The sequence below is a fragment of the Natrix helvetica genome (genome assembly GCF_964273705.1).
Source record: "Natrix helvetica genome assembly, chromosome: 1".
NCBI classification, from domain to species: Eukaryota; Metazoa; Chordata; class Lepidosauria; order Squamata; family Natricidae; genus Natrix; species Natrix helvetica.
Window position 1 is genome coordinate 283,928,132 of NC_138548.1, and position 27,642 is coordinate 283,955,773.

At 40.1% G+C, this 27,642-nt stretch overlaps 1 protein-coding gene across 1 annotated transcript in view; it reads right to left on the reverse strand.

Moving 5' to 3' along the window:
* Window positions 1-27,642, reverse strand: part of MGAT4B (alpha-1,3-mannosyl-glycoprotein 4-beta-N-acetylglucosaminyltransferase B) — a 146,327-nt gene that overhangs the window by 17,157 nt on the left and 101,528 nt on the right. Inside the window, exons 8-14 of the mRNA XM_081943836.1 lie at window positions 25,191-25,305; window positions 23,129-23,259; window positions 16,824-16,931; window positions 12,770-12,963; window positions 7,601-7,679; window positions 5,932-6,019; window positions 609-721 (exon numbers count right to left, since the gene is read on the reverse strand). Of these exons, the coding sequence (XP_081799962.1) occupies window positions 609-721; window positions 5,932-6,019; window positions 7,601-7,679; window positions 12,770-12,963; window positions 16,824-16,931; window positions 23,129-23,259; window positions 25,191-25,305 (828 nt within the window). The remainder of the gene's footprint in view (window positions 1-608; window positions 722-5,931; window positions 6,020-7,600; window positions 7,680-12,769; window positions 12,964-16,823; window positions 16,932-23,128; window positions 23,260-25,190; window positions 25,306-27,642) is intronic.

Below are 27,642 nucleotides of genomic sequence, written 5' to 3' on the forward strand. Positions count from 1 at the left end.
CAAATCACATTCACATGACTGTGGGGATGCTGGGAGGGTCAGAACTTTGAGGACTGGTTGTTAAGTCTCCTTTTCCAGAGCTGTCATAAGTTTGAACAGTGACTTCTTTTTCTTCTTGTGCTATATCTATCATTGGACGTTGGCGATCATGTTGGAAATCCTACTTTGGCAAAAGCCGCATGAAAATGTGCTGCTGAGTTTTGTTCAAAGCAGTCCCTTAGGTTTTGAAGCCATGATGTTCATCTCCAGCCTAGACCTCATTTGCCTTCAACAGTGACTAAATAAGTGGTAAGCAAGGACTACCTATATATCCTGGAGACAATTGTGCCAGGTACCCAGAGCAGGTGAGGCCTCCATGAGACACCTTGACTTTTGCACTTGTCCCAAGCCCGTGGAAGTGGCATTTACTAGCCTTGATTGGAAACTTTGTGTATTAAGAGATAAAGAGATGCAATTTTAGATGCTTTGGCACATGGCTGGAATGATTAAACAATTCCTCCTTATTGTGCAGTCAGATAAGGCTGCAACTGAAAGGATCCTGTGGGAGAAAACAGTCAGTGCTTGTACCCCCCTCCTCATTTAATAGTTTGACCAGAATGGCCAATTACCTCACTCAAGATTATCCACACGGGAGAGTCAGTCTGGATGGAGAGTCGTATTGCTTCCAGAGGGCCAAAGGAAGGGTCCACTTCTCCTTCAGCAATGCCCTTTGAAAATGAGCCTGTGAGAAGACAGACAGCAGGATATGAGCTCTCTATGAACCTGTTCCAGCATAAGCAGCCATTCTTCTGTATCACCAGGCAGGCTTTGGCACTCCCGTTACAGTTTCAATTAGCCTTGGGCACAGTTTTAATTGTGAAGCCCCCATCTTCCCCTTTGAAGAAGAACTGTATCAATATCTATGATGGCTGGAGTTGACTTTATTTTGTCATGATGGACTCTTAGTACTATATTCTTTTTTTAAAAAAAAGAAAATCAATTGTAATCCAATGAAGAGATTTCAAGGGGTGATTTTACCCCACAAATTACTGTGTTTGCGTAGATGCCACAGTGTCATGGGTTAGTGTTAACAGAACACACAGCACTCTGTGACATTCCTCAATAGGCACTGCATGTTGTTATGCTAACTTACAAGTCCTGAACATTACCACTGTATATCGCAGTTTAGACAAAAGGCTCTCTATTGGGCTGGATTCCAGCATTCTTTCCATCTGACCCCTTCCTTTCCAACAACTGCCAAACATTTTTTGGCAACATGTGGCAGTGGAGATAAATTTGTAGATGTGCTGTACAACTGTGTCCTTTATGAATGCCAAAAGAAGAAACGTTAAGTAACAGTTTCTAGTATAGTATATCTTAAAAAAACCTTTGCAAATGACGGATTTATAGAGATAAAAAGAACCTGCAAACAAAACAAGTTAGTCTGACAACATTGTCTATCGTAATAATAATAAAAAGGCTGCAGGCAATAAAGACACAGGCAAATGTTGTCTACTGCAACATTTTTGATCAGGAGAGTGCTAAGGGATGGGTGACTGTTTGCAAAGCCTTCCCAACTGCCCGGCAGAGGGCACTGCTTAATCAATTGTCACTATGTTTTCTTTTGTTTCTCAAGGCCCTTTTGTAAAGGTATCTATGCCCACACGCATGCACACACACAGACACACACACACACAGAAAGAGAAAAGAGGAGGAGGTAAAAAAAAAAAGTGTTAAAATGGCATCCTTTTAGACACATGCTTTACCCAGCTTCAGTATGTGTTGTTGTTGAGTATTGTTTGAGCAGAGTTTTATTTGGTAGGATACGGAACATTAAACAATTAAAGAGAGAACAAAAAGTGAAGAGAGTAAAGATGATTAAAAATGGAAGGCTTGTATATAAATGGATTGGCTGTAATGAAGAAATGGGATAGAGCAGTGTTTCCCAACCTTGGCGACTTTAAGTCCTGTGGACTTCAACTCCCAGAATTCCCCAGCCAGCATAGCTGGGATAGAGGATGGTGGAGAAAAGACAGGTTCACACAGAGGGGACAAAGAACGGACCTGGCCTTGGACCAAATCGGGAGGCTGTACAAACACACTGAAGTTCTTGGGTTGCGCTGAAATTGGCAACAGATGGATGATGGTCAGTGTGTTGAAAAGACTCCTTGCTCCTTAGGAGTAAGCCACAGATTCTGGCTGTAAGTGCCTGCAGTGCTTGCTAAGCAAAAAGGATGTTCCAACTAAAGGGCTGTGTGGGGGTTGGAGAAGGAGGTTGAGGGAGACAGCAGAAACAGGAGGACAGCAAAAAATCTGCAGAGGAAGTGCCTATTGGAATTACTCTGAATAGGCCTGTATAAACAGACTCCCACCTTTTATCTGCCTGGTCAGGATTTGGCTCATTTTCCGGGCACACAATAGAGCTCGTTCCTCCTACTGGAAAGCCTTACTTGGAGCAAAGGAAAGAGACGTCCCAAGTAAGGAATTGCCGGTATGCCAAAATGACACAGGAGCAGTTTTTTTTCCCTTGTGCCATTACCCTGCAGAACACCTAATTCTCACAGTACTCTCTTATGCCTAAGTATATTTATTTAGGTCATATGGCTGTAATATGATTATACTTCCTATCTTCTTTACCCCCACCCTTTATTGGTATAATTATTGTGGTTATTATTACTCTGTTGTTTTACATGTATACTGAGAGCTTTTGCACTGGAGAAATTCCTTGTGTGTCTAATCACCCTTGGCCAATAAAGTATTCTAAAGTATGTGCATAGGTGAGGTTGGAATGTACATTGATACTGTTAGTTGCAAGAGGAGGAGGAGAAGCCTCAAAATCCTGCTGACATACCTATTTACTTCCTGGGTTTTGATATTATATTTTGAGGATTTAATTTTGAGTTCCTGGATTGGATTGCTGATGCCCCAAAGAATCTTTTTTTTCCCCCTGCTACCACCCTCAGTCTACTTAAGGGTCTGGTTGGAAAAAACCATAGCAGGTTTTCTACATTTTTTAGAGAGTCCAAGGTTTGCTTTCTGTTACTCACAAGTCAACTCCACAGCTCTGTCTATCAGGGTCTCTGCCCCAATCAGGAATGATGGATCTCCCTGGGTTTCTTCTCTTTCAGTATGCTATCAGCAAGGACTGATCTCTTTTTATTTGGAACTGCATTACCTTCTGAAATTCATTTTGCTCCATGTGATGTCTTGAATTTCAGGTGCTGCAATAGCCACATCCCTAAGTGGACTTGGGCTGTAGAAGCAATTAGGGGTATTGCTGCTATACTGCTCATCCTGCTGCCCTTTGGTGTCCCTTTCTGAACTCCTAGATCTCATTACTTGGGTATCCAAGTAAGGTGCTTTTTCAAGAGGCAACTCAACTGGACTTTCTGGTTTTTCTTTGAAGATGTTTCACTTTTCATCCAAGAAGCTTCTTCAGCTGAAGAAAAAACTAGAAAGTCCAGTTGCCTCTTGAAAAAGCACCTTTGGGACAACCATGACCTGTATGACTGAGCATCTCCATAGTCATTACTTAGGTAGTGGTAGAGAATCACAGCTGTTGGTTCTGAGTGATTTCAATTGCCATCCAATGGAGTGAAGGTAGTTGCGGGCATTGATGGCCACCATGGCAACCATAGCCTTTCTCAGGTTATCTCAAGAAATGCACACAAAATGGCCTTGTTTAGATCTAGGGTTTACTTTGGAACAGTTGGCATGTGATCTCAAAATGAAGGATATTGTGATTACTTGTCTATCATTCTCATATTACTTGCGAATGAGCGTGAGGCTTAGTATTACCTGTGACCTCCACAAGAACAGGGAATTGATTAGGATAGCCTACCCCAAATATTTAATGGATCTTATGAGGGACATGGTGGCTAAGATGCTGAGCTTGTTGATCAGAAAGGTCAGCAATTTGGTGGTTCAAATCCCTAGCGCGGTGTAACGGAGTGAGCTCCTGTTACTTGTCCCAGCTTCTGGCAACCTAGCAGTTCAAAAGCATGTAAAAATGCAAGTAGAAAAATAGGAACCACCTTGGTGGGAAGATAACAGCGTTCACTGCACCTTTGGCATTTAGTCATGCCGGCCACATGGCCACGGAGACGTCCTTGGACAGCACTGGCTCTTCGGCTTTGAAACAGAGATGAGCACTGCCCCTAGAGTCAGGAACGACTAGCACATATGTGTGAGGGATCCTTTACCTTTACCTCATTGGTTTTAAGCAGGTGCTTGCTGACTTCTAGACCATGGCGCTTCTGAGGGTGCTGTATGAGACTTCATCTAAGCAGACTGTCTGTTGAATGCAGGGAGCACACTGATGTATAGCAGAAGTGATAGTTAATTGCCATGGCATAAGTCCAAAGGTGAATAAAACTGGGCAGGCATATAAACCCAGGTTCATACGTATACTATGTTTATAAAAGTGTCATTATTTCCCTGCATTTCCCTCCACTGTTAGAATGTTGTACAGCAGCTCTGTTGGTGTCCTTTTCCCTCTAAGGGAAGGACAAGGATAAGAATTGCCTGCAGGCTGCATGACATGTCTGCAGAACATTTTGCTGATTAATTTACCAAGCCTGGAGTTCAATGAGGTATCTAGGGGAGCATATTAAAGGTCATTTGGAATTCATTTGAGCTTCTGGAGTTTGACAAAAAGGAGGATAGGGCATGCTGTAATATAAGTTCAGCCTTTTGTGAACTGGATTATTGCCCCATTTTATGCAGTCGGGGTAAGAGACAGATTCATGAAGTGATGAATTGTTTTTTTGGGAGTGGAGATTGTTAGATACCAGAATCAGTTACAATGGTTTACACCAAGGTCCTCTGTTCCGGTGGGAACAGAGATTCAACCTGATTGGTCGAAGGGTCTGACAGCTCCCTATAAAAGGGCTGCTGTCAGACTGAACCTTCGCTGGATTATACATAGTTGTTTCAGAGTTAATAAAGAGCTGTTGCTGCCTAAGCCTGAGTGTGCCTTTCCTTTACCCGAGCCTTGAGTCGATTCCCACTGCCTGAACTGCTTGCAGACCTTACCCCCGAACTACTCTGCCGCATCGCCCCCAGATTCGACAAGCAAAATAAGGAACTTTAGCATAGGGGATTCAATTTACGCCCACAACTACGCTAGGGGAACTCTGTGGATTCCTGCCACAGTAATAGGCATCACCGGACCTCGCTCTCACCTAGTAGAGCTCGAGGATGGTCGGAATTGGAGACGGCACGTTGACCAACTCCGTGGCCACCTCTCCAACTCCAATCTTAGGCAACCAGAGGTAACTCCTGCACGAGTTAGCCAAAGCTCTACCCAAAAGAAGTAGGAAGTCACTCCTTCCACAGACAACTCAAGCCCGAAGGTACCGGGGCACTTATCTGTTAGTGTTGCAGGCCCGCAGACCCTTCGACCAATCAGGTTGAATCTCTGTTCCCGCCAGAACAGAGAACCTTTGTGTAAACTATATTAACTGATACTGGTATCTAATACCCCTCCCCTCTTAGATGGGATCAACCGACGTGTGATGTAGTCACGCAAGTAGGCGGGCTTTCTGATGGCTCGCCCAGACCTGCGCAGTTCAGTTGGTGGGTGTTCTTCAGTCAGGTCGGACTGACCTGTTGATTCTGCGGCTTCACCTGGTGGAAGCTCCTGGAACTTTTCCCAGGCCAGGGCTGGAGTTTCTAGAGCCGGTTCGCTTGGAGTGTCACAAGATTTCATTGTTTATTTTACTGTGAGGTACTTGGAATCATTAGACGGGGCGATATACTCAATACTGATAATAAATTCATTTTTTCCCCTCACTCTAAATGCCAGGGCAATTAATGACAAATGCTAATGAGTTCAGAAACAGCTTATCCTACCTCTTCCTGGCCATCACACTCGGTATTTGTGTTATACAAAGAGCAACATAACCATCCACAATCGGCAGGGTATTTGTTGGACGTGAACCAGCAATTTACCTATCTGTATGTAGCCATCAGACGTCCTGTGGTACTTGAATGCTGTTGCTCTTCCCTCCTGCAGAGCTTCCTTATCTGACTGGAGACTCTGTTCAGGGAAACAGACAATCTTTGCAAAAAGGCAACTAGAAGGATTTAGGCAGCCTGCTGCGTACAGTGTGAAATGCTATGACAATAAATCACCAGGCAATACTTATGGCTTTAGAGAAAGAGAGCATTATTCTAACAGTCAGTGTCACTAGGAGAACTTTTTATGCCTTTCAAGGACTCATAAAAGACTACTGAAGGATACTGAATAAGGATTAGACTTGAAAACCTTTTTTCTCTGTTATAGGCTAGGCATTTTACATTGAGAATAATGAAGCAGACTGGCTTTGAGGTTTGCAATGTAGTCTCGGGACATTGGAATTTAGATTCTGATTATACTTTGTGACCCCCCAGATAGATAACTGGCTACAAAATAATAATCTATAAAATAATAATCTGTTTTATACTCCTAACAATCTATGCCTTCAACAATCCAATAGAGGTTACCTGTAGTCTTTGACTTACTGGTCACTTATTGACCTTTTGAAGCAGGGATGAAATGCTACTGGTTCGGACCGGTTCACCTGAACCAGTAGTAAAAAAGTGCTACCGGTTCGGGCGAACCAGTATTTCCGATGATCAGCTGTGACACATGATTTATATCAGCTAGAAAGCAGGATTTCCTGCTTTTTAGCTAATTTAAATCACGTGGCACAGCGGATTCCCCCTCCCCCCCTCACTGTTCTACTTACCTTTCAGGCACACTCAGTAGCAGGCTCTGCCCACCTGCCGAGACGTCATCACACCCGTTTTTGACCCTCTGAGCGTGCGCAGAGGTGGCACCTGCATTCACATTTGCAAACCGGTAGTTACGACCCAATTTTGAAATTCCCATGGCTGGGCTCTCCTTACTGTCTTATGACTGAATTTTGGGTGCGTACAACCAGTCTGCATTTATGCCCATTTGCAGCATTCTGCAGTCACATGAGCTACAATTTACAATTCCGATTTTTGGCAAAAATGCTCCATAGCAAACAACAGGTTCATTTAACAATCAAAGATCTGCTTAATGACCAAGGTGATTTGCTTAAGGACTGAGGGACATTTTTTTGTCAGATCAAATTGGTCACGTGATGTCCCACTTTATGAGCATTATGACTTACAATCCTATAATGGCAGGCTCCATTACAGTCATAAGTTGAGGGCTACCTTTAATAACTATGGATTCCAAAGCCACCACCTAATCTTAGGGAATCATAAATGTAATATTGCATTTCAGAAAAACCATTCTTAGATCCTAAAAGGGCTAATGAGTAAACCAAAACTAGAACCAGCGACTGAGATTCAGAAACTTTTGAGGGAAAATCGTTTCAGAGTTCATCATGGAGCTATTTTGATGAAAGTGCTGGCCTAGAAACTAGAACCTCTGAATTCTAGGCCTCCCTTAGGCCTAAAAGCCGTTGTTGATGCTCAATCACTCTCTAGGCCAATCTACGTTGCAGGATTGCCATTGTTGTGAGGAAAATAGGAGGAGAAAAGAACATTGGGAACATTTGCTGCCTTGTATTGACCAAAATATATAAAGAGACAAGATAAAAAATCTAATAATAATAATTAACAAAAATATACTCAGCAAACTTACATCAAAAGGCAAGACTTCCACTGTTGTGTTGAATAGTTTGTCTTCAGGGTGTTCAATGTTGCCACTACGGAAGAAAAACCTGTGCAACAGGAATCAATAATGATTGCAGAGCCCCCATAGTGGTAAAACATAAAGTTCATCTCACCAATGACTTTGGCTGATAATAACCATCTCTGTAATGTATTTTTGAGAAAGAAAAATATGATATTGTATAAGCAAACATGATACCACCAGTTACAGATGAACTATTTGTCCATTCTCACAAATTAAGCACTCTACTGCATTTGAAAGGATCTATTAGCAGTAAGAAGCACAAATATCGTAATGAAAGTGACCTTTTCAACTACAGTCTTAGAGTGAACTGGGAGAAACAGACATCTCTGGAATACATTCTGAATCCAGGAGCACATGGGAAGAAAAGGGCCACAAAGGGAAGTTGTTTCCATTTTATTTATTTATTATTTATTTAATTCAGAGAAATGTAAACAAATGGATTTTTAGAAATGACATTAATATTATTCCAATGGTTCCTGAAGATATACTTTTAAGTTGCAGGCAAAGATAGCAGAGAGAGAAGCAATGCACATCAGACAAAAGAACTGAGGAGAGATGCCCTAAACATAATGGAATTAGGCCAAGGCAAGGGAAAAGAAGAAAAGATACATATTTCTGCAAATGATAGTCAATACCACCACAGTGCAAATTACTTGAAAGAAATGCTTTTGCAAATGCAGGAGCATGCACAGAGCACTTCTCTTTGAATCAATAAAGAATCTGAAATTTACTCCAGGTTCACAGAGCTGTCTTCCATCTGCTTGCAGCTGTCTCTATAAGTGCACAATTCTTTCGAAGAATTTGCATATGAATATAGCATTGCAGGCCAGGGGTGGGTTCCAGCAGGCAGTACCATCAATTCACTCGTGTGTGTGCCGCACGTGTGTTTGATGTGCGTTGCACGCACATGTGCAGTACAATAAAAATTGTTCTGTGCAGAAACGAAAAACAAGATGGTGGTGCCTATGGCACCACCCACAGAACTGATTCAGGGGTGTGGCATGCCTGGGTCACTGCTGGTTCCAGCGACCCAGACTGCCAAATCACTACCGGTTTGGCCAAACCAGTCCGAACCAGTAGGAACCCACCACTGTTGCAGGCTAACTTTGCCCATAGCCAAGTTTGATCCTGACTAGCTCAAGGTTGACTCAGCCTTGCAGCCTTCCAAGGTCGGTAAAATAAGGACCCAGATTGTTGGGGGCAATAGGCTGACTCTGTAAACCACTTAGAGAGCGCTGTAAAGCACTGTGAAGCGGTATATACGTCTAAGTGATATTGCTATTGTTATCATGATCAACATCATCATCATCCAATCCACTGAAGATTAAATGCCTTTTTATTGAAGGTTATGGACAATACTTCAATGGACCAATATTGTTTGGTAGATAAATATTTTATGATTTTCCAGTTTAGGGCTGAGAGAGAGCAACTTGCCCAAAATCTCCCAGCCAAATTCTGTGCCTGCGAGAGGACAAGAACAGAGAGTCTGCCTGCTTCTCCTCTAGTATCTTAATCAAATCACCAGACAGATTCTCACTCCTAAGCTATGCAAAAACCATAGGATGCTAAGATTGAACTTAAGTAAAAGGAAAATCTCAATCATTTCATGTCTGGCAAAATATCCCTTTCAACGGATATCTGTCCTTTTAAAACGGTGTACTCAGTAATATTTTATCTGCAGATAATGCTTGAATCTGCATCCTACCAACCTCAACTATGTTAACATTTTCAAGAGGACAACACTTTCAAGATATTTTCAGAAAAAAACCCCAGAAATTACCTTTGTATGGAATGAACCAACATTATCTGTTACCCCACTATTCTTTCAGAGAAAGCCAGTTTGAATAACAAAATTAACAAAAAGCCTACGGTAATACAAGAAAAACGTAACAAAGGGACTAATTTCATAACCTAAGAAGCCTCAAAGGGTGGAACAAAAGAATGCCTCTACACAAATGGAAGATTTAATAGTAATTCTGCTACTTTATTTCCTGGTTTCCTGAAAGGTTCCTGCTTCCCTGAATCCTGCATAGATCATAGGACTGGATCTAGTGATAAGGATGGTGGATATTTCTAATTCTCCAGCTTTATTGAGTTGCTTGTCTATGGCTCAGAAACCTTCTTTAGAATGATTCATTCTTATTTGTGCCTGACTCCCCCTCCAATAAAACAATATCTGTGCATATGCTTCAGTGACAATTTCAGGCAACATTTTGGCAGTAAGGTTGCTCAAATTCATTTAAGTTGTTATTCTGCAGGATATATGGAGATTATAGAAGTAAAGTTTGCCTCCAGAAGTTGTGAATGCCCCAACCCTGGAAGTCTTTAAGAAGATGTTGGATAGCTATTTGTCTGAAACAGTATAGGGTTTCCTGCCTAGGCAGGGGGTTGGACTAGAAGACCTCCAAGGTCCCTTCCAACTCTACTATTATATTATATTATATTATATTATATTATATTATATTATATTATATTATATTATATTATAAAGTCTTGTGGCATGACCTGGGAGGCGATGGTACCATTTTCCTTGACGGAAGAACTGATGCATCCCATCCTACAGAAACTCTTCCTTCAACTGGCTGTGTAATACAACCACCATAGTTTCCAAACTTCCCGTTAATTACTTCAATGAGAGTGTGTTGCACAACTCATCTTCTCTCTTTCTTTGAATGGGGAGAAACAAGTTGAAGCTGAATGCCAGCAAGACAGTGTTTTCCCAGATATCATCTGTATTTTATTCCAGTGATAACTCCAGTTCAGGTAGCATTCACCCTGGAGGAGCAGGTACATGATGTGGGGGTCCCCTTAGAATCACAGCTGCTGTTGGATAGGCAGGTGGAATCTTTGTACCCTTCCTGGAGAAGGTGACTCAGGGCCTTGCCCTCTCCTGGAAAGATTAATGCAGTGCACACCACATGGGGAAGTCTCTAAAGCTTACTTAATAATCACCATAGGTACAAAATACCAGCCCATGTGTTACTCATAACATCTGAGTTGCAGGCACTGCATTCCTTGTGAACAGCCTTCTGGATACCATTCAAACTGCTGGTGTTGATCTACAAAGCCTACATTGCTTGGTATTCAAGTGCCTGCTTGACTATCTACCTCAAAGAGCTCCTAACCATCTAGTGTGGTTGTCCTAGGGGACCTGAATGTAAGTTCTTGCTCATGGGAGATTCAGTTAGAAATTTGTGCTTTTCTGTGACAACATCACCCTTCAAAACAGAGATTCTCTCCAGAGTTTTGGATAGTCCCTTTGCTTCTTGGCTTCAGCAAGCTTTGAAAGCAGAACTATTTAGAAGAACATTTGAGGGTTGGCACTGAATCTTTGGATTCTATTCATATTTGCTGTAATGTTATTATTAATATTTAATGTTATTGGTTGATTTACTGTGTTCATTTTTGAGGTATTGTTATGTGTCCTGATTTTAATTGTGCAATGCTACGAGTCTTTGGGAAATGCAATAAATAAATAAACATTATTTGCTTTCTGAAGCCACAATTGTAATCTATAGTTTAGACAAGTTTCCCTAGGGATGGTACAGCTTAGCATAGATGCCACTAAGGCTGCATCTGTTATGAGTACTTGCCAAAATTCAGGCTGAAGAATTGAAAATAAATTTAATGTTGAATTAGGCACATAGGAAAGGAAAAAGCATTCATGAAGTCCTTCAACAAGGTAAAGGACAACAAAGGCTTCATTGTGTTATGGCTGTACCGAAAATATTATATCTTCTTTGAAAATAGTAATATGCTTGCATTTTGTATGCATTTTGGGGGGGAAGAATAGAATAAAAACATTTCTTGCAAGATCTTGAACCCTTCCTCCTATTGCAGGTCTGTGTCTGACCAGAGACTTCTGATCCTGTTGGGTTAAGATTGTAGAACTTCACATACATGGATTTCAAAAGCCAGACTCATCGCTAAGCTAGTCTCTCTCATTATATCTCATTGTTATATCTTCCAAAAGGACTAGGGAAGTTGAGCCTGTCAATCAGAAAGGTCGGTGGTTCGAATCCCTAGTATAAGTCTCCTGCATGAGCAAGGGGTTGGACTAGATGACCTCCAAGGTCCCTTCCAACTCTGTTATTGTTAACCTAACTGTTAACCTTCACTAACTCCAAAGATCGTGTTAGAGACTGTAGGAACAGCATTCCACTATGATTGGGGATCTAAGACTATACTAACTACTTTTCTATACATTTTTAGCAATATCAGTATGTGGAAAATGACTCAGATATAATCTAATTATGAGAAAATATATGCAAGATAAAAAGGCCCTAATCAAGGCTCACTAGTTTCAAGTAGCAATTACTGTTTTCATATAAAAGAAAAAATACACCAAGCAGCAAGCTTGGAGGATGGAAAGCCAAAGTAATATGGGCACCAACAACAAGCCAGATGTAGAGCTGTTATTATATATGTTGACCGCAGCAAGACTATTGTTTGCACAAAAATGGAAGGACATTTCAACTCCTACTATGGACAAATGGTTGCAGAAGTTGATGGAATTGGCTGAAATGGCAAAATTGACTACTTTGTTAAAGAAAATAACTTTTTTTTTCCATATGGAGATCACTTCTGAACTTCGTGCTTGATGTGGAAAAGAATCAAAATGTGACCTTGGGTGTTACTGATCAGACTGATAGACCTTTATAGAAATAAAGATTCATTCTTTATTTCATGTTCATATTATTATGAAAAAGCAAAAAGTTGTGATTTGATGTTAATGCCTTATTTTACGGTAACAGAGAGAGTTGGATGTCAATGCTTCTTTTTTTCCCTTAACTTTCCTCCCTCCCCCCCTCCACACTGCTTTTTCTATTTACTTTATATTTTGTATTTTATAATACTTTATAATTCAATAAAAATGTAGAGCTTCTGCAGTAACTTTGAGCAGTCCAACGATTCTATCATGTACCTTAAGATTGTTCTGTCTTTCAGGTAGTGCAGAAAGATCCAAAACAAAAAGGCAACAGTTGGAGCATGCTGGGAAGAAACTGAATGACATGCAATCTGCTTTTCAGATGAATTGTCTTTCACCAGAGCAAGGGACTTTCATCCACTAGCTAAACTTTCCCATTCCTTGTTCCCAAAGCTGCTGAAGCTTACCGTTCAATACGGAGAGGCTTAAAGAAGCGAAAGCGTATAAAGTCACCCGCTGTGGGAGTAAATGCCCAGAAAAAGTCTTCTCTCAGGTAGGCTTTCTCCAAGGAGAAATGTTGGTAGGTCTTCAGGCTTGTGCTGACTTCGGCAGGAGGGTTCACGTGCTCCTTCCGAAGAGACTGCTTCCCAAAATCTTTGTCCTCAATAAGCAAGAAAAAAGGAAAACTGAGATGATTTCCTTGAGGAACATATCCTTTTTATATTACACATCTGTGGAAAATATCTCCTACCTGATGCTCTGAAAGGGTTTTAAGGGAGAGATTTAACATTTTCCCCTCCCAAATCTTTATGACTTTATACTGTATGTTCATTCTTTCTTTTGACAAAATCATTATCCAGCCTGTTGGTTAGGTACAAAACCTTTACTTTGTCTTTTAGTTTACTTCCTCCTTTGCTCTGCATGGCCAATCTATCACCAACTCAAGTCTTTCTCTCTACATATCACTACTGACACACATCCCTGCACCAAGGGTGAATTTCTGCCATCTTTGGTCTCATGAGGACTGCTCCTTCTTTGAGCTATCATTGTCACAATCTTTAAAAAAGGCACCAACAAGGCAGCTTAAAAATGCTTTTGATAGAACATGGAATTGGGTCAGTAGAAACCCGAAACATTAATCAATGAAAGAATGTTGAAGTGTTCCTTTTCTCACAGGCACTGAGCTACCACTAGTAAAGGAGAAGGGAGAAATTTCAATGTATGTGAACTAAATATATATATACATACATACATATACATACATACATACATACATACATACATACATACATACATACATACATACACACACACACACACACACACACACAGAAATAATAACTATCTCTTCGTTAATTAAATCATCATACAACATAAAAGGAAGAAGCAGCACTCACAGAACTTCCAAAATTCAGGTGTGCATAAGATGTATAAGCCCAAATCAGGGAGTTTTCAACTTATGATTACAATGGAGTCTAGAATGTCAGTCGTCATTGCAGTTGTAAGTTGAGGCACCATGTGATCAATTTTACATCTGCTTTTATAATGGTCATGAAGCAACTCATTGTGACCTTTAAGCACATCCAATCTCCGAAATGGGTTTTTCTTTTGCCAGAAACCAGCAAAAAAAAACCCTAATAAATCACAGTCACATGATCATAAATCACTGCAGGTGGTCATAAATATGAGTTGGTTTACAAGCGCCCCGAACACAGTCATGTAACTGGGGGGCTGGGGAGTATGGCAGAGACATACTGTGGTGTTAACGCTTTGACAAATGGGAAAATACATAGCTAATTAATTTATCCTAGCCTCTCTCTCTTTTCATCAAAATGAATAAGCTCCAATTCCCTTGCCTCTTGACCTAATGCCTCTTTTTTCTTTCTGAACCATTTACAATTTGCTCCATATTCTATCATTGAAGCATCTACTTTCTCTTTACAGAATAGCACAGGTGGCCCTTACTCCCCAGGGAATAGATCTGTATCAGGCAGCACCTGTTTTTCCAAACCTGCTTCACACATTCAAAACCCATTGCATTTTATACACATACCTGTTAAGGTACATCTAAACTGTATATGCACATGGATTTAAGGTAAAGGTAAATGTTCCCCCTGCACATATGTGCTAGTCATTCCTGACTCTAGGAGGGTGTGCTTATCTCCGTTTCAAAGCCGAAGAGCCAGCGCTGTCCGGAGACATCTCCATGATCATGTAGCCGGCATGAGTAAACACCGAAAGCACATGGAATGCTGTTACCTTCTCACCAAAGGAGGTTCCTATTTTTCTACTTGCTTTTTTACATGCATTTGAACTGCTAGGTTGGCAGAAGCTGGGGCAAGTAACGAGAGCTTATTCCATTACACGGCGCTAAGGATTCGAACCACCGAACTGTCAACCTTTCTGATCGACAAGCTCAGTGTCTTAGCCACTGAGCCACTGCGTCCCTTGCACATGGGACATAGCTCCTAATACAGGTTTACAAGTAAATTTTATTTATTATTAAACACACTTATATGGCTACCCAACCTTACACACAGGTGACTGCAGGGGAACTGAATTACATCAGGACTTTACTGCCCCTCCTGGAAGTTATTTTTACTTTCAAAACATTTTTCTCCCCCATCCAGCTTGACATTGGCTCTGTTCCTCGACATCTAAAATGTGTAGCATTACAAGATTCCTTACTAGAATTCAGATTTGATGAAATTTAAGCTCAGAGGCAAAAAATACTGCAAGTCTGCTAGTGTGAAGCACAACTGGTTCAGCCAGACTTTGGGTTGTCTTCATGCAATCTACTATCTTCTTTTATTCCACCTGAGCCACTTTCAACAATCCAGGGAATAAAAGCAAGAACTTTTTAGGTACCGTATTTTTCGCCCTATAAGACGCTCCGGAATATAAGACGCACCCAATTTTAAAGGAGGAAAATCTAGAAAAAAAAGATTCTGAACCAAATACTGTAGTAAAATATTTTATATCAACTGTATAAAGTTAACAGCAGTTTAAGAACAATTTTATGTCAACCATGTAACATATTAAGAACTATCTTTACTCTCATTAACAGTTAGTAAAGTCAGTAAACAGTGAATCTAGTGGTCTCATACCCCCTCATATCTCATCTGGTGCTCTCTAACCCAATATTTCATCTGGTGGTCTCTAACCCCCTCATATGCATCTGGTTTGAGTGAATGCTGCTGGAAAGGAGATTGTAAAAAGGAGATCGTTCCTCTTCCCTTCTCTTCCTCCACCCACCCACCCCAATCTCTCCGGATTCTCAGGAAGCAAAGCCTTTGAATCAAGCTTGATCGTGTCCCTTTCTAGGTTTTTAACTTCCCAATCTAGCGTTCTGAGAAAAGCTTTTGTAAAAAGGAGATCGTTCCTCTTCCCTTCCCTTCCTCCACCCACCCCACCCCCCAATCTCTCCGGATTCTCAGGAAGCAAAGCCTTTGAATCAAGCTTGATCGTGTCCCTTTCTAGGTTTTTAACTTCCCAATCTAGCGTTCTGAGAAAAGCTTTTGTAAAAAGGAGATCGTTCCTCTTCCCTTCCCTTCCTCCACCCCTCCAATCTCTCCGGATTCTCAGGAAGCAAAGCCTTTGAATCAAGCTTGATTGTGTCCCTTTCTAGGTTTTTAACTTCCCAATCTAGCGTTCTGAGAAAAGCTTTTGGAAAAAGGAGATTGTTCCTCTTCCCTTCCCTTCCTCCACCCACCCACCCCAATCTCTCCGGATTCTCAGGAGCCTTAAAGCAGCGCCTCCTTAAACCAAAGCCTCTGAGTAACTGGGAAAGAAAGGCGTGCTTTTCGGGCGGCAGTTTTCGGCAGGTTCCAAGCGCGGCTTTCTTTCCCAGTTACTCAGAGGCTTTGGTATACTCGGCCCTCACCCTCCTCCTCCTGCAAGCGAAAGGTGCCTCAGAGATTCGGGGGGACAGCTCAGGGGAGACAATGGCCATAACAACTTCACTCCCCAGCAATGTGAGGAGCCGCTGCCCCCACCCCCGCCTAAGCCCTCCCGGGAGCCCAGCCAAGCGGGAGCTCTGAAAGCGAAACCTCTCTCCTTTCCAGCCATCACAATCTCTGCAACGCCCGCTTTGCCTACCCCATTTTTAGATGACCCAGGTGGCTACATTCGGCGAATAAGACGCACTCAGATTTTCACCCTCTTTTTTGGAGTAAAAAAGTGCGTCTTATAGGGTGAAAAATACGGTAGTTCTCACTTAATCTTATTTAGTTGGAATTGGAATTGGCAACTTGATTGTTAAGCAAAGTGAAACTAATTGTACTTCAACTTTCCTTTGCTTTATAGACCTGCAAATGTCGTAAGTGGGAGGATTGATTGTAAAGTTACTTTTTCATTTACTGTCATTTCAAAATGGCTGCTACATGAGGCAATCATTAAAATATATTGCTTGTATAATTAAATAGTTAACATAAAGCTACAAACATTTTTTCTGCCACTTGCTCCTCTCTATCTCCCCTTCTCCCCTCCCTCATTTCTATAACCGTGATGTTTTCTACTCACTTTCAACTTCTGTATTTTACCAGCCAGAGAGGAATGGGTTCCTACATGTTGGAAGAGCGAAGGCTTGAAGCGGATTCTTAGATTTGCCTTCTGTCTATCACAGTGTTTCTGGGGAGAAAAAAAAAACACAGCACGAAATAAATTTTTAATCTTTCAGTTTTGAAAAACAGAGCACAGAATGGAAAATAGTTTTATTACTTTCACTTAGGCTCGTCTTTCCTCTCCCCATCTTGCATTCTGAGCCCACAGATTCATGACAGTACTAAACTAGTTTGTCATCCTCCACTCCAAGTGTGGTGAAATGTTATGAACCCAAATATATTTGCCAAAAAATGAGTATCTTAGAAAATGCCTTGCTAAATTCAAACGGTTAGGTCTATCTTCATTGGGACCCAGATGCTGTAGTTGATCCAAACAAACTTGAACTCTTCTTCACCTGCCTTCTCAATTAATAGCTATGTCTAACAGCTGTATGGACTGAGATCAACTGACCAACTTGAATTGCAGTTAAAAATGAAAATTCCATAGAAATTCCCTCTTAAATGCTACCATAAAATTAGGATATTTTAATACTAGATTATTTTAGTTAAAATGCACCTAAATACATACACAGTTTTTCAGTTTAAGTAGATTTCTATAAAGCTCTTAAGTTATTGATTCACTTCTGATTTCTTATATGGATATTAAAGAAGAACTTATTGTTAATTTTCCAGGAAAAAATGGTCAGGGATGTCAGAAGATGGATAATGGAAACAGAAAAATCTTTTGACATCTGTAACCATTTAGCTGGTATAGAGTCCCAAAAATCTGTTATTAATTTTTGGGATTATTAAGTAGCAGTTTAAAAAGGTTAACTATATTTACTCCCTGTTTTCTTGCTTATTTTGAAAACAATCCTTTGACATATTTAAGATCCAAACTTTCTTATGACTGATTACCAGTAGACATAAACGTTTCTACACCTTTTCCTTTTTAGTTACTTAATTTACACACACACACACACACACACAAATACACAGTGTACTCTAATTGACTTATCCTGTTAATTTCAATTGTTAACTTTTTTTCTAGCAGAAGTATAATCCATAAATATAAAGAATTACACCATTTATACTAATTTTTCTCAAGATCAATCTATCAGATCTGTCTTTTGTAGGTCAAATTGAGAATATATTAGAATCTACTTTCCCAACCTCAGACTCTCTAAGTATGCTAGGAATAAAGCTGTAGAAATTTTCCAGTCTGAATGACTATTGAAACCTGTTAGGAAAAAAATCCAAGGGATATTCCATCTTTACCCTTAAATGGGGTCACATTCAAGAGTGATGCACAATCCGGGATTATTTCTGGATTCACAGTTCCTCCTCAAGAGCAAATGGAAGCTGTGTCCATGACGCTGTGAACCTTTGTACAGCTGCATCTGGTGCACCAGTTGTGCTCTTCTTTAGATTGGGAGCAGGGGTGGGTTGCTGCCGGTTTTACTATCGGTTTGAACCACACGCTGCACGCATGTGCACTGTTAAATGTAAATTGTTCTTTGTGCATACGCAGAACAATTTACAGTGAACTGTGCATGCGCGGTCACTAAAATCCAAAATGGTGGTGGCCCAGCAGCAGCGAGGGACCTGGTTTGGGGGCATGGCAGGCCTGGGTCATTGCCGGTTCTGTGAATTCCACTACCGGTTTGGTTGAACCGGGCTGAACCGGGGGCAACCCACCTCTAATTGGGAGGCCTTTCAATCAAGTCCTAGTCACTTCATTGCTCAACTATCACAATGTGTTCTACACAGGGCTGCCCTTAAAGACTACTGGGAAACCTCAAATGGTCCAGAATGCAATGGCATGGGTAGTGATGGGCATGACTTGGTATATCCATGTGACACCTCTGTTGCAAACTGCATTGCTTGTCAGTCTGCTTCCAGATATGCTGATTATGACTTATAAAGAACTTCATGGCACATGGCCTGGTTGTTTGTTGGACAGCTTATAGTAGCCTGTAGTGTCAATCAGACTAATTCAACCCAACACAGTTGGAGTGCTCTGGATCCTTTCAAATAAACAATGTATTAAATTAGGGCCTTGAAAGTGTGCCTTCTCTGTCTTAGCACCTGCCCTGTTTACTGACATTCCTTCAGTTATTTGGGCGGCATTCTGAAGAGCCTTAAAGACCTGGCTGTTCTCCCATGCCTTGGGTTAGGATGCCTGTGGCCCTTGCTGAATTGTAGCTGGCTGGGCTAGCCAGATATAACATTGGTAGTTGTTGTTTGTTTGTTTTATTTTTTCATAATTATTTATTGTATTTTTATTCAATTGGTTTTACTGTGAACTGTTTAGGGTCGGTTTCAGGGGTGGGTTCCTGCCAGTTCTAACCTCTTCTGTAGAAGAGGCTCCACAAATCTACTGTGCTATTTAGAACCGGTTCCAGCTCCCTCCCCCCACCCGTCCGCACCACGCTTGTCCCTCCCACCGCCCACTGATTGGCAGGCTCACCAATCACCCCGCCCGCCTCTAAGAGTCCTATCTAAACCTTAAAGTCTTAAAGCTGTCAAGTTTGAATATCCCTGGGGTTTTTTTCTAAAGGGTTAAGGGTGCAAGGGTCTTGTAGCTTGACAGCTTTAAGACTTGCACACTTCCTGAGCCAACATTTTGGTTGCTAAGCAGGAGTGTTGTTAAGTGAGTTTCACCACATTTTACAAGTTGGCCACGCCCGCCCAGTCACATGACTGCCAAGCCAGTCCCACTCAGTCACATGGCTGGCAAGCCACTCCCACCCAGTCACATAGCTGGCAAGCCACTCCCACAAAGCAGGCCACACCTACAGAAGAGATTCTAAAAAAATTGAAACCCACCACTGGTTGGTTTATAGGTGAGTGGTGCTGGAACTATTCAGTTTCATGTCAAATTAAATTATTTTTGTTTTTGAAATTTTACCTCACCTACCAAGGGCCTGAACATTTCATTAAAATATGACAGTAGATTGGACTTGGATTATTTTCAACAATGGAATACCAACTCTTATATTTGAGGGGGAAGGGAAGAATGTTGCTTCTTCATCCAGTAACATTGATATAATCTGAAATGATCAAATCATAAATCAATGTATGGTACATTACTGCTGGCTATTTCTGTGTTCAGTCTCACTGCAACTACATAAAAATGTAATCTTGACCAACCATTTCCACTCTTCACTTTCCTTCATTTCCCATCTGACCTTATAAATAACACTTGAGAACTAAACGTGTATACACTATTTTTTTAAAGTCTAAACTGGCCTACTAAAGATATTGCCTTGGGTTGGATTATGGAATCCATAAAGGGTGTTCATGGTTTTTTGTAATTCCATGACGTGAAACCTTCGTTATGGCTGGCTGCAAGAAAGAGTGACACACTTTTTTAGTAGTCAGAAGTGAATCTTTCATGCTTGGAGACATCGAATCCTATTCAATATAAATGGAAATAAGACTATTCTGTCCTGGATAGAATTTAGCTCTTAAATAAGCTTGTTAACCCACTAAAATCTATCATTCATTTGGTATTAACCGTACCTTGGTTCAAAAGAATCTTCAAAAGATTAAAACACGCAGCCCTCCTATGCCTGTACAACCTGCAATACTTGGAATTGCAAAATCATTTCTTGCTGTTCTGTTCCATATAAATCCCCTACTCTAACTCTCATTACTTTAGAAAATTAAAAATCAGACTTTGTTCATAAGAACATTCGTGACTATTGTAAGCAAATAGCTTTTGCTTACTAGGGGATAAGTGGGACACTGCATAAACAGCAGATCCATTTTCCTCCTAGTGTTTTGTTACTATCCTTGTTACTTGTGCAGTAATGAAAGGAGTAATGCAAGCAAGCAAGGGTTGGTAAACTCTACTGTTATTTTTCATACAAAAGGAACCTCAGAGATCCACAGAAGGTAAAGCACTTATCGCAAAGCTTCAGGTCAGGCGTCCATTAGGGAAATAAATCCTACAAATTACTGATTTGATGTTAACAGCAGGATTTACAAGAGAAAAATCTGAATACAGAAGGCTGGTGTGAGAACTTACTCATACAAATATAAGAAAAAACAGAAATCCATGTTGGAACTAGATTATATATTTAAATAGACAATGATTTATACATTCTTGGAAGCCCTTGTGTCATAAAGGAAAATAACTGGATAGGAAAAAAATATGTGAGGTTGGATACATCAGGACACTGAAATACTATCTATATTCAAGGCTTTGTAACTGAGAAAAAGCATGTAGCAACATCTCATTTCTGGCACTTAGCAAAACACAAGGCTTTTAGTCATTAGGGGGAGAATTGAAAATAGAACTGCTGATATAATGTTCTCGTACAAATTGATAGCAAGATCATACATGTTTATAGTTCTATTCATTACACCTAAAAAGATTAAGAAAAAGATAGTGAAAAAATATATTGTAGAAAAATATATATAAAAAGTGGAAAAGGGAAAAAAGGACAAAATGGGCAACCAAAATGATTATTGGATTGAAGTAACTCCCCCACCCCCCACCCCCAATCCCTCCACAAGGAAATATTACAGTAATTGAGCTCTTCAGCCTGGAACAAAGGCAGATAATGGAAGAGGGATCCAAGGTATAAAACTTCAAGTGACACAGATAACACAGACAGAATTGTATCCCTCTTTCCAGTATTATACTTAAAATCATTCCTTGGAACCATCCACAACAGGCCACAAAGACTTCAAAATGCTGATGCATGTGTCATTATGTTGTTGTGCAAATGATGCAATTACATAATGACATCTGCTGCTATCCTATGAACAGCCATAACTGAAATTAAATTCAGCATCAAAAGAAACAGATAATTCTTCCACACAGCACATATTTAAATCATGGAATTTAATAACAGAAGTCTTTGTAACATTGGACAATCTAGTTCATTTTCTGGTTCATTTTATAAAGAGGCTGGGCAAGTTTATATGAAGGAATATTGAATATTGATAGCTGCCTACTAACTCTTGAATCATAGGCAAGTAAGCTTTGCATAATGAATGGTAGGAAACTACAGTAAAAACAGATTACAGTTCAGGCTTATCAACCTCCCAGATGCAATAACCTATTATGTAATCCAGAATGCTGAACCATGTAGGGCTTTGGGCTGATCCAGCAAATTTGAATCTTATCTTAAAATTAATCAAATTATTGTATTAAATTCCAAGCATGACTAAATTAAAAGAATGTATACATTTTGTTCTGTAGGAAATGCCAGGTAGTAACTCTGGGCACAAGTGATCTGTAACTCTTGAAGAACTGAAAGACAACATTCAGAGAAATAATGCAAGCATATATTAGTGATCAACCCCTGCTAAGCCCCCACCCCCACCCCCCGCTCAAGATTTTGCATTTGTCTGCGGGGTCACCAAGATAGACTATGCTGAATGGAGATTAATTCAAATCTTGTTCCACAAATTATACTGTATATGCATTATCCAACATCTGTATATTAGCCTCTATAATTAGCAACATCCTTTAAAAATCTGTAATAGTCAATATAATTTTTGATCACTTCCAGTACTCATCTGCCTTTATCCTTTTCAATATTCTTTCAATCTGATGTCTACCCAACAAAATAGTAGCTAGTTTATGGACAATTCGGGCAAAGTAAAAAGCCTAGTTATGGTAAAGACTGCCTTAAATGGAATAGAATTATCCAGGGGAGAGCAAATATATTATTTTTCCCAAGAAAAAGATATATTTGCTATTGTAATAGGATAAATGTTATAAGATAAATGTGCTGACTGAGGTCCTAGGATTTGGTTTTCACTTATAAAGCAAAGCCCAAGTCGCTGCCTTTATTGTCTCATAGCCATATTTATTTTCCAAGGACTTTTAATAATTGATAAGTTTCCTGTATGGTCACATGTTGAAAAGCTCTAGAAATTATTATTAAAACCTACCAAAGTTGTAGTAAAATATCCATGATATTGTAACAAGGTTTTAACAAATATAGATTATTCTCTTTTTATCAACAGAAAAGGCTATTTTTTAAATATTCTGAGCAGTTTCCCATAAGAAAACAACATCTCTAGGACTGGATTAATGGCCCATCGTTTTTGGAATTATTCTCTCTTCAACTAAAACAAGAGGTGGAGACATTTTTTTTATTTCTTTAAAATAAGAAAGATAAAAATATGGAATAAGGAAAAGATACCATGCACATTTAAAAAATATTTACTGCATAACACCATGCAGAATTTAACAACATTTATAAACAAACATTTTTGCATAAAAAAGAAGAAACCATTCCTTTTAATAGAGGATTAACTTACTGCATCTTTCTCTGGGTTGCAAACTTTTACCCAGAGGATATGATCAAGAAGCCAATCAATGGGTTTATCCTTGTAGAACATAAGTATGAATTCCACAATCAGACTGAGATCCAAGGACTTGAACATCTTTCCTAAGAGCATATTGGGATAAAAAAAGAGAAATATAATCTTAAAAGACTAGCATAACTTAACATTTAATAAAACTATACTCTGAATCAACAAAAGATAGCATCCTCCTTACTCCATGGATTCTTGAAAGACCAGAATATATGTATATTGCATCTAACTTGATCATGTCAAGGGAATTAAGATTCAGCATTGAAACCTTTCTAAAATGCTCTAACGAGTCTAACCAGAAAAGACTTGCAACAGTATTCTCATGCAGAGTGGTTTTCAGGTCAGGAAATGGTAGGGGAACAGTCCTATGTTTTATGACATGTGTCAGTTCTTTTCCTGCCTCAGTAGGAGGCAGTAGGTCAAGTTCTGCAATTCCTGGCAATACGGATTTTACAGAAGTAGAAAATGTTCCATAAAATGGAATCACCTGTGATCTAAATAACTCTGTATGTGATTATGCTGTCTTCCAGAAATTATTTTTGCACATTTTTGAATTTACATTTTTACATGCAATTTCCACCAAAATATAGGCAGTTTTGTATGAGACATAATTCAATTTTGATCAAGATTAGGCAAGGCATTGCTGGCCAAATCAATCCAAATAATTGGCCTTTGAGCTGTATCTACAGTAATGCTTCTTTTCACAGGAAAGCAATTCTGCTTATACAATTGTTTCATAAGGATCAAAATTATTTCCCTGTTCGGTTGCACAACAATGCCAATGCCATAACTTACAAAGAGTGGGAACAGGGATTACCAGTTTGATTCAGCTATAAAAGCTGAAGATTCAGAGTAAGTTAAAATCTCTGTCTTCATATCTCCACTAATAAGTATTTACAGGTATAAAAACTTCTTGTTCATTACTGATTTTAACTAAACCCTCCTAGGAACCTTTTCCATCAATAAAAGGTTTGTCACACATAAAAAGCAAAGGTAAACTAGAGATGGTTAGTCTTACTGTATGTTCTGAGAAAAGACCAGTGTAGTAGATGCTACTCTGTATTTCATTCTTATGCTAAAGTCACACAATTGAGAGCATTCTTGTTTTAGCAAGCTGGGCTAGAGAAATATTATTTCCAGTATTACAGGAGCTTTGCATTAACCTAAAACAGTGATGGCGAACCTTTTTTGGCTCGCGTGCCACAAGAGGGGGGAGCGCAGGGGGGTCAAGTGAGGGCGTGCCGCACCCATAATGCAACGCGCGACCCCCCCAGTGCGCATGTGCGCAAAACGCACGACCCCCCCCGATTTTTACATGGTTTTTTTGCCCTCCCCATGCTCCAGGGGCTTTATAGGAGCCTGGGGAGGGCGAAAAGAGCCTCCCCCGACGCCCCGGAGGCCCTCCGGAGGCTTCAGGGACTGTCCAGAGGCTTCCCTGAAGCCTTCAGAGTGCTTAAAACCACCCTCCGAGCAAACGGGAAATGACTTCCGGGTTGCTCGGAGGGTCGTTTTAAGCGCTCCGAAGGCATCAGGGAAGCCTCGGACGGTCCCTGAAGCCTTCGGAGCGCTTAAAACCACCCTCCGAGCAAACCGGAAGTGACTTCCGGGTTGCTCGGAGGGTCATTTTAAGCGCTCCAAAGGCATCAGGGAAGCCTCGGACGGTCCCTGAAGCCTTTGGAACGCTTAAAACGACCCTCCAAGCAACCCGGAAGTCACTTCCGGGTTGCTCGGAGGGTGGTTTTAAGCGTTCCAAAGGCTTCAGGGACGGTCCCTGAAGCCTCCGGGGGGGGGCAGGGGAGGCTCTTTTCGCCCTCCCCAGGCTCCTATAAAGCCTCTGGAGCCTGGGGAAGGCGAAAATAGCTTTTAAAAAGGTGAACTCAGCTGACATGGCAGGGCCTCACGTGCCCTGACAAATGGCTCCGCGTGCCACTTGTGGCACGCGTGCCATAGGTTCGCCATCACGGACCTAAAACAACATCCAAAGCTACATGGGAAATGGGTTTACCAATAAAACCAAGCTGAGAAAACTCCAAGATCATCCATTCTTCAGAAGGTTGCTGCAAAGCAAAGTTCTTCATTGTGCTGAGATAGTTTGGCTTGGCTACAATATCATCTTCTAGCTGCACAAGAGAGAGAAATGCATAGCTGCATAAGAGACAGATCTTGAACTGAAAACTTGTATGCCACTGAAGAAAAGCTTTCTAAAAAGTGGAGACAGGAAAGTTACTTCTGGCTAAGGATGGGTTCTTATTAAGGACAAAAAGACCCTGAATTTCCAACAGTTTTTATTTTCAAGGCATAAAGGAAAATAGCTCAGTGTTGAAAAATCCCAATGTGATTTGATCAGACAGGACACTTACTTTGTAGCCATTAAATTAGTTTTTTTTTTAAAAAAAATCCTATTATCTGAAAACATATTTTGGCATCAATAGCAGGACACTCACTTCACAATCAGCAGGCTATTGGGAGGGAGTCCTAGCCTTATTCAAGATTCACTTTCTGATGAGCAAGACTGATGATTTGCTTGCCTTGACTTTGATCTTTCTTTATCAGTTGCACATCAAATTACCACAGCTTTATGATCCTGCTTTGTATTGTATTAATACCATTTAATGCCTTGCTATTTTGGCTGAGTGCCTCCTAGCTTCTGTGGTTACCAGGTACCTGTTCTCAGTTTTTGGCTGTCTTCCTAATGGTTGAGACTTTTTGTTCTTTATGTTTATTTATGCCGGCTTTATGGTTACAGCTGTCATGATTAATGCCTATATGCCTTTGTGGTGAAGACTGATATCTTGAGCAGTTGTTCTTGTTAGGTATAGTTCCAGATTCTACTGTTATAGAGACTAATTTGATTTTGAATCTAACGACGGCAGCAAGATTGTTGGTGGCACAATATCGGAAGAAGGAAGAGTTGCCTACTATACAAGAATGGACGTTAAAAGTAGTAAACCTAGCCGAGATGGCCAAAATATCAGCGTAGTTGAAGGACCACTCAGATGAGAAATACAAGTTGGACTGGAGAAGATGGATTGATTATATTCAAAACAAATATCAGACTAAACAACTTCAATTAGCTTATGAATGAAGGCATAAGGAATATTACAATTTATTCAAAGTTAGCTTGAGAAAGGGGGAGTTAAAGCACAAGAATGGTTGAATGTTAAAATTAGTTAGCTTATGTTAGCATATGATTGTTAAATGATTATACCCTGAACTTTGCTCTGGGAGGTCGGGGGGAGGGAGGGATGGGTAAGGGGTAGGGTTGGGGGGAGAGGGAGAAAACAATTGTAAAACTTATTAAAATTTTAATAATAATTAAAAAAAAGACTGATATCTTGAGCATATCCTAATTGTAATAGATATAACATTCCTTTGATATGTCATTTCCTTCAAAGTTTCATTTTTTCTGCTAAGCTTAGATTTGGATTTTATACAGATCTTATAAAAATAAATATATAAAAGGTAAGCAAAATAGTATCCAACAAAAATTATTCCTAAATATTTTACATTCAGTATTTTAACATTATTTATTCATACTCCCTAATAATTTGCCTCTTCAAAATATAACTACAGTGCGTTTCTATGTTTCCTATTTCTGACAGATGCTGGAAGCCACCTGGGTGGAAAAGCACACCCATTTAGTCTTCTCTTTAGTCAACAAGTTCTGTCCATCAGAAAGAGGAATATTTTTGGCCTGTGTAGGTTCAATGCTAATAATAGTCAACATTATTTTAAAACTGAATGAAAACGTTGCCACAGCATGACTGTATGTAACAGAATGGAGAAGACTACAATTTATACTCTTACCACTACATGCTCTATGGATGTGTGCTATTGGAGATAAGTATTTTGGATATGTTATTGTGGAAAATATAGCATTTTTCTGAAACTCAGCCAGTGTGCTAGACAGTCCAGACTCTAGCTTTTTAAAAAGTGATCAGAATTGCTCATTTGGATTTGGGATGTTGGATACATATTCTATACATACCGGTACGTACCAACATACCTAAAACTTCTTGATTGTATCTAAAAACTTAATTAATTTAAATTAATTCCCATAGTATCTGTGCTCATATGCTTGGTTTCTAAACATAATATTTCATTCTGCCATTCTACAATAGTTTTTCAAAGGTTAAAAAGCTAAATTTATATTACAGTAAGTAAATTTCATGGGGCCAATGGAAGCCAGAATGGCAAGGAAAGCTCCAGATGTTCCCAAGGAACCTGAAATAAAAATTATCAGCCTATAGTAATATATACTTGGGGCAAATAAAATAAAGGAACTAATAGCACTATTTAAACCACATCACTAATCTGCAAGCTGAAAGTGTTCTTAGAGACACAGTGAGGGTCCCACTATCTCATAGGTTCCCATGCTCTAGTTCAGAGGCAGAAGCTAGAAAATGAAATTTCCCACTATTAGCAGCAGGAAAGCAGCAGTATTGATCAGAGGTACA